Here is an 8735-nt window from a genome sequence, read left to right as displayed (position 1 = left end):
ATTGACTGTTGAATCTCGTCAGTAACCGTGCTAAATATGTGTATATACCTTTGTCCTTGTACAAAATAAATCAGATGCTAGATAATACTATTGTAGATTTAAGTTAATCAAATTAGGCGTATTATAATTGATAGCTTTCAGGCCAAGTGGATAAAACCATGTGCTCTTCTTTAGGTGTCAACTGTCAGTACTCTTAACCTGTTCGCTTACTGATTTGATATGCGATTTCTGAGCACGTTATCATTTTGTTTTCCTTATCTTGGAATTTGTATTGATCAAATCATTCAAGCATTTGATATTCACACACTGAGGTGAAGTAGAGATGATATAGTTGCAATCAATGCTGACAACGAGTTTGGTCTACTAGCAAAATGCATGCCAGCCGTAGCCACAAAGGTATTGTGCCTCGATATCCATTTTCACGGAGATTAAATAGAAACCAACTCCACGTGTCCGCAGGAGAATGAATATTTTTGGCAACATGGTATTTCGTATTTATAGTCCCGAATGATACCAACAAAGGTCTTGTTTCCCTACTTTATCACAATAAAAGTTGAAAAAGTCGCACTGGCACTCTCAATTAGTATGGCGTATGGACACAACGGTTAATCAAACCGGAGACCTACCATTCTACGACTGAACTACATGCTCTTTTGAAGACGAGGTTCTTATTCCATGGTGTGGATTTGGATCAGAAAAACCTGAGAAAAGTCTAAACTAAGGTGGAATCTAGGGTTGACAGACAATGAAATCCCAGCATTGTCAATGAGAAATAAAACTTTGTGGCATAAAAAAATCCTGTTGACAGGAGGTTCAATGCGAACAAACAAGTGGTGTTTTGTTGATATGGGGAACTAGCATGGAAATAACCCAGGTTCAAACCCCAGTGTAATAAAGCCCTAGAGCAATGAGTATGCCAGCCATAACGCTTATCAAAATAGAATTCTTCACTGGCAAAATGAAGTTGACGTTTAAACCCAACAGTGAGACATTGTAGTAAAATGAAGTAAAAGTTCACACCCAACATTAAGAGTGTATAAAAATGAAGTTGAGAGAGTGAAAGAATTGGACATACAGAGATAGGCAACTCTTGGACACTGAGCCTCGATCTCATTGGCGACACGCAGAATGGGCGCTATGCTCGCGAGAGATGACGGGATAACTTCACTGTCAAACGCCGAATCCGGAAGGTTCCCAGTGGTATGCGTCCTTGATAGACGCCGCCCTGGCGCCTCACCCCTTCTTCCAGCCATTTTTGGGTATATATTCTTACACACGGCAGGCAAGACTACTGCTCATCTTTTCTCAAATAGGAACCTATCGTTTCAACCTGAAAGACAACAACAACATGCATCAAAATCTTAAGCATCGACCTAAATTCCGACTAAGAGTAATAAATTGTAAAAACATTGATGTGCAAGGCTACACGTCTTTAGACCATTTGCACCCGTGGAGATGTTCAGGGATAAAAGGGTATTGTGGATTTCAGAGGCTCAATACAGGTATCATGTACGCCAGGACTAAGATATTACTTTCTACAACACCCATTAGTGAAAATTACTACCTGAGAGCAGGCTTCATCAGGAACACTGTTGCTTAACGTTGCTTTTAATGCAACACATGGCTTAACTTAATGTACAGCTCAAAAAGTGGCTCAACATGAGATAAATGAGAATACGAGTGAATCGCAGAATAGAACAAGCTTACCAAAAGCCTAAGAGGATCTGGAACTGTGCTCTCAGCTCTGTAAGGCACTCTCCTGCTAAAACTGCAGCACCGATGCCTGGGCTTAATAGATGGAGAAAATACCACTAACGCAACTATTCCAAGACCAAAGAACAGAAACTACCTAGGACTCTGCTCCAAAGAGCATGAACCCCAATAGCCCTCTTGAAATCAATCACTCTGGAACTAAATCCCCCTCCCCATTAGGACTGTGTATGTAAATTAAACATCGGACCTCGAAAAACAAATCAATCACCCCTTGAAACCCAAACTAGCAAAGTCCAGGTTCCAAGCCCTCACTTACCAGGAATGCTCTGCTTGATATTTCCTAACAAATGTATCTGACGGTGACGTGGCAATGGACCCGCTACTTTCTGTGTCTCGACCAATCACAGATACGTTACTGGCAACAAGCAGGCTATTGCACCTCGGGTATTTAAATCACAACGTATACACAGTGTATATACTTCCGGATGTATATACAAGGTACCTGGAGAACCCAAAAAAAAAAGTGTTGCACTCTAGTTATATTAAACTTTGCTAAGTGACGATAGACTGAGCGGGTTAATGGACAGGGCACCCTGAAAATAAGTTCTTGTTCCACCAACTGGGGTAGCTCAAAAAGATACGGATATGTAACTAAATGTCGCAACCAGAGTATTGGGCAAGGAACCCAGTGTGGGGGCTCTGTCGCTGGCTCTCATATTTCAATCGCCTGCATGACAAAATCACTGTCAATTATAATTAAATGACAGTGTAGATGGCACTTCACTGAATCGGTAAGATCTCAGTGTCATACTTTGTTTTTCTTTTAAGTTAATAAACGTAAGTGGGCTATTTTTTTAAATAATGTGGTTGGCAAATTTTTTTTTTCCCCGGTGGTTTATGGATTAGATCCATCGAAGTGAATCATTTTTAGTTAATTTAATTGGAATATTCATGACAGAGTGTGAATTGAGTCCATGACTTTTCAATAAATAATTCAATGACTATAATTTTACTAATTAAATTAATCTTCCAAAGTTGTAATTAGCAAATATAATTGCTCACCAAAAACGTGTAAATTGAATCCGCCACCTCTCAATAAATATTTTAATGACTAAAATTCCACTAATTAAATTAACTTTCAAAAGTTGTAATTAGCAAATAGAATTTTTAATTATGAAACATCCAATATCTTTCTTATAAATAATTTTTTATTTTTTATTAAATTTTAAATAAAATTATTGACTTTTTTTATTATTTTTTAATTTTTAAAAATTATTAAATAAAATATTTCGCTTGTATTTAGGGTTCCATATTATGATTATCTCTTTACATCTATTTAATCTAATGTCATGATTTTCAACTTATCTTAAAGATGAATTACATTAAATATTTATAATTTCTTTATATAATTTTTACCAAAAAATTTCTCAACATTCAAAATATTTCATTATTAATCAAACATTAATTTTTTACCATACAAAAACCAATCTAAATCTATTTTTTATTATTATTATTAAATAATTATACTATAAACCCAAACAAATAAAATTTATTAACAGCTCCAAATCTATTTTATTATCATTATTAAATAATTACACTATAAACACCAAACAAATAAAATTAAATACTTTTATCATATTCAAAACATGGTTTCTTTTGTTAATAATTTATATTTTCTATAACTATTCAGGTCTTTACTTATTACAAAGCTTTACCCTATAAAGTACACATTTGCTATTATAATATTAAAAAATATATTGCTCACAATAAGGAAATGTGCCAAAGTTGCTTTTGAGAATTGTTTATAGGAGTAATTTATATGTATTCTGGGGTTTCTATTTCATGGCTAGCTTTTATAGCTTGAATTTTTAGGTTTCATTTTTGTTTATCAAAAGTAAGCTTCCATCGTCTTTTTCGAGAATTTATGTTCGTGTTAGGCTGAAAAGTTACACTGAATTAAATTTGTACTTCAATAGATGTTCACTTTTATGGTGGGGTTGGCTTATGGGATTTGCTTACATTACAATTAAAAATGATGGTAGGTGTATAAGCTAATGGTATATTCTATTTATCACAATAAAAAAAATGATGGTGTTATGATGTGTGGGCATGAGTTACTTGTGTATTTTAAGTGAGTTTGACATAGTTGTATATGTGGATTCAATGTGTGAGTTTGACATGGTTGTATATTTTATGAAGGGTGGATTCAATCGGTCTCCATTTTTTTTTGTTTTATTGCTTTTCCATTTAAATTAAGATTTTTTTTGCTTCATTGCTTTTACATTTAAATTAAGATTGAACTCTTTGAACTAATTTAGTTTTTCTATCAAAATAAAGCATAGTTTGTCATTTTTAATCAATTTATTGTATAGAGCAAGTTCATGGCATATACTGCTATGAAAGGAACTAAGGAACTTTGGATGAGAGGAAGAATTTATGAGTAGTCATTATTCTCTAATCCATATATATAATATAATTATATTTTTTATATTATATATAATTGTGTTTTATAAGTTGTGTTTGATGTATCTAAAGAGTATGTTTAAAAGTTTATTAAAAAAATAAAGGATGTATTTTTTTATAATATAAAAATAAAAATATCAAAATATAATTATATATTTTTATATGATTATATGTGATTTTTTGTGTTATTGTTATTTTTTAAGAATTTTAAATGTAATCTCTAATCATTATTATTTGAGAATTGTATTTTTATTTTATATTTGATGTATTTGTAATTTATCTTTGTATTTTCAATCATTTGGACTTTTCTGTTTCAATATCAAACTTGTTCTACCTCAAATATGGTGATAAGATAATTTGAAGACATCCCAATGGTAGCACTTGTGGCAGACAAGGCTACCAATTAACAATGGGAATAGGCAATTAAGGTTATAACATCTTCATCTAGCCAAGAAATAAATGTCACATCAACCCAGGTCCTTGCATCACTCATGGTAATATCCACCCATGGATAGAAGCAGACTTGGCCTAACCATGTAATCATCCATATCCTATGGAATGCTTCAACCCATGATTGTATACGGATCACTCTTGTTAATTGCAAGATCATGCCTAAAGGAAGTTAAGACAACTCCTCTAATTTCATAGACACTCTTTGCATTCACTTCATAATTCTAATTTGTCTTAATACAAAGCCTAAACCTCATACCCCTAGAGATAGTTTAATCAACGTCTTCCACCCATTAGGTCTAATACTCTTTGGAAATTAACTCATCCCCCTGAAGATTATAACTATTCTCAATGCAATTTTGCACTATCATGGCTTATGTATACCTTCAAACCATCCTACCCACCTACCTCAATGGAAACCTGCAGCCCCATTCTTATATAGGAGATCCCTTATTTGCAAAAATCTCTTTGTTAGGAAGACAAGGGAGATTAGGATCCCCACATGGTGGGCAAGGTTAATGATCTGAAATGGATCAGATCAGTAATGTTGTGCTAATTTCCCATTTAGAATATAAAAATGTGCTTGAGGTTTGTACTCCAAGATAGCAAGTAAAAACATGAATTTTATGTGTGTTTACTTAAGTTAGTTTTCATGAAGAAAACTTAAAACATGAAACCAAAACACTGAATGGAAACGTGCATCAAACAGTAATACACCAGCCATTGTTAAAGGAGTTCACTCCTCATGGGCTATATCTCCTTGTATCAGCTCTAAAGGTATGACCCCTTCTCATTATGCTCACAATTCTTCAGGGATAAAGAGTACATAAGTGTGCTGACAAAAAGAGTGGATAGTTTCCCCTTCAAGGAAACATTCTTCTACAAAGAAATCTCACTCTAAACACATGACAACCTTCAGTTAGTCATGAAACGATCAACAAGCTAAGGGCTCTCAAATCAAGACCCCATACTCCAACTTCCAAGAGCATAGACAATACTACAATCCATTAGAAGTACTTAAACAAGTCTCTTTCTCCATACACATATAGAGAAAAGAAGGAATAAAGCTACAAAAATACTATAATGGTTGCTGCAAAAAGCACATGGAGGCTGGAAGACCCCTGTAAGGTCATCTCCATCTTCATACTCCTCCATAAACTGAATCAACACTCTGGTTGACCAGACCACCCATAAGCTTCACTTTGCAAAAATCTTATCCAGAAGTGCTCCTTTGATCCTGAAACATGTTCCCATCAGTTCAGAATGCCCAAAAATGTCTATCTAGCCTCTTTTTGCATCCCATTTGGTCGAAAATTGCCTTAGTTATGACTTTTGTTAGTCTTTCCACAATTTTCTCCTCCAAATCTAGCTTACTACCAGTTAAATTCATTATCCGCAGTTAAAACTGGCAGTTCCGCTGAAATCGGCGGTCCCGCCATCTTTCCCGCCTATCTCATGGTTAAGGGCCGAGTGGTCACATACAAAGTGGTCATCCTGGTGGTTAAGGTGACAATTTTGCATCTCTATCGCAACTCGCAATCGGCGAAAAACCCCAAGCCCAAACAACAGGCACTCTGCGATACACGGATCTGTCGGGCTTACATATCGCATCTGGCAGTCCTATCGCAATCGACACTTTCCCTCGCGGATATCAAATTCCATATATTGCGATAGCAACAAATCTGTCGAGGTTATAAACTAGAATCTAAAGTCGCATTGCATCCGGGACTTATCGCTCATCGCAATTGGCGGATAACCTGGAACCTTGTATATGCGGGACTTTATTTTCCTATGATTTGCGATTGCGTTTATCGCATCACAACTCGGGTACCTAGGGGTTGATTTCTATCTATGGTTTGTGATTGTGATCCATCACATCACAACCCTTCCCTGCTCGGGGGTCAATTCTTTAACACGACCCGCTTGCGATACGATATATCGAATCGCAACCCTGACTGCTCCAGGGGCCGATTTCTTAAGCCGCGACCCTGTTTTTTTCCCCGATATGTGATATGCAGGACCCAATGGAAACCTGCCACTTGGCGCTTCCCCATTCGCTAGGACCTTTGCCATGTCATCCAATCCTGCCACTTGGACAAGTCAAACCTGAACTTTGACTTGCTCTAACTCCTGCATACGAGCTCGGATTTGAGTGTCGTTTGCACCATTGGATTCAAAATAACGAGCTCTTCAATCTAAAGCTAAGCTTATCAAGATTCTGACACTTTTATTTTTTGGCAAATTTTGAGCTCCTGATCACTCTTCCCCACTGAAAAACTTTTGGTCTCCAAAAGTTTACTTTCAATTGTTCAGCATTTGAAGGTACAGTTCCTTCATTTTTCCAAACTCGATCCAATCGATGTTTGCAGTGCCCTGACTTGTACTTGTCTTGGCTTTTTCTCAAGCTGAACTTAAAATATAACTTGACCAAAGAATTCAAGTTCGATGTTCTTCTCGACTTGTCCATGTCACTATGGCCATCCACAGCAACATCCTTCCTAAAAAGAATTCGAAGGTGCTCATCTGCGAAATCCTTATCGAGGATAGGATCCTAAAATACTTTTCCAAATGAACCAAAAAAGCCTCACATAGTGAATACCTATATAACTTGAGTGCTAAACACATTTGGAACATACTAAATGTGCTGCAACTACTCATACAACAGTTTTAAAATGGACGACTTGAGAAAGCATTTTACAAAATGGAATAAACTTGACTCCCAAATTTTGCTTTCAAATTGACTATCAACAAGCCAAACTAGCATTGTAATGCTTAAAGAAAACATTGTTACATATAAGTGATTTATTTATGAACATCACTTTTACAAATTACCCAACTCTGGGGATATGTAACTAGTGAAAAATAAAAATTTACAAAATTCAACTCGACAAATAGTCCACCCATTTCTTACCCAACCAGGTAAATGAACCCTCTATTTGAACTTTCTCTTCTTTTGAAGCTACTTCAGGGATGGTCGCATCTTGTGCCACTTTTTCTTTTGTCGCTTCCTCTTATGGTGCTTGCAAGATTTTCTTGCCCTTACCAGGATGAAGTTATGGAAACAATTTCCAACACTTCTCGACCCAATGCCCAATGATATTGTAGTGAGTACAAAAGTTATTTTGAGCTCCTCTCGGCTCACTTGCCTTTAACCTTGGATGAGATTTTCTCTTTTTGGTCTCAATTCCAGTATAAATAAACATCTTCTTGATGATTGCCTTCCTTTTATCGCATTTATCTACACAATGGTTAGTTGAAAGACAAAAGGTACATGGAAACATATTCCTCAACACATTATTCAAATTTGTGTGTTGTTTTCATTTATGAACAACATTCGAATTAACAGAATGGATATACCTCTGTTTGTTGTCCTTTGGCTTATGTTTCTTGCGTGAGGAACTTGCGTGGCAAGAAGAATTTAGCTTCCCTTCTTCTTCAACATCTTCATCTCTCTTTGGAGACGTTTTGCACTTCAAGTCCTCCTTACGCTTGAGGAACCAAGCGGAAACCAATTCTGGATGCAACTCCCAACATCTTGCCTCCTCATATCCTTTCTTACGACAAAAGGAACATGATACCCATGAGTTGTCGCTAGAATACCTTTCTTCCTTTGCAACATAGCCTAAGCCTTCATATTTAGGCCTCTTCTTGGCCTCAATTGGATTTTTAATGCCTTGATGGTTTACTCCAAGGCCTCCTCCCTTGTAACCCATCTTGGTTAAGAGCTTGGATCCAATATCTTTACTATGTTTTTCAAAGGTTGCAAATGAATTTATGTCAACACTTTCACATAAGGAAGAAGCATGTAAATTCTTACCATTTGCCGCATCTTTTGATTGACATACAAAGATGTTTTCGAACTCCCTTTTGATTTTGGATGTGTCCTCTTGGACTCTTTGGCTCTCTTCTTTTAGCTCCTCGAATTTAGGTGTTGATAGAACCTCATCTTCAAAATCATGTGGACAAAAGGTACAAACTTTTCCATCTATCTTCTCTGAAGGACTTTCTACACTATCATATTGCATAAGAGTTGTAGAAAAACATGATGATTGTGGAGAAGATGGTGGTTTATCGCCATTCCTGTTACCTTCTTCCCTTGGAGAACATTC

General features: G+C 36.1%; 1 protein-coding gene across 1 annotated transcript in view; it reads right to left on the bottom strand.

Annotated features, from left to right (window-relative positions):
- Window positions 1–2022, bottom strand: part of LOC149237038 (callose synthase 3-like) — a 305860-nt gene extending 303838 nt beyond the window's left edge. Inside the window, exons 1-2 of the mRNA XM_089372560.1 lie at window positions 1708–2022; window positions 1076–1330 (exon numbers count right to left, since the gene is read on the bottom strand). Coding sequence (XP_089228686.1) covers window positions 1076–1253 — 178 coding nt within the window. The 5' untranslated portion in view covers window positions 1254–1330; window positions 1708–2022. The remainder of the gene's footprint in view (window positions 1–1075; window positions 1331–1707) is intronic.
- Window positions 2023–8735: the final 6713 nt, after the last annotated feature.

Source organism: Pinus tabuliformis, chromosome 8 (genome assembly GCF_031772625.1).
Source record: "Pinus tabuliformis cultivar Carrire ecotype Pingquan chromosome 8, CPIR1, whole genome shotgun sequence".
NCBI classification, from domain to species: Eukaryota; Viridiplantae; Streptophyta; class Pinopsida; order Pinales; family Pinaceae; genus Pinus; species Pinus tabuliformis.
This window is presented reverse-complemented; position numbering and strand designations above follow the sequence as displayed.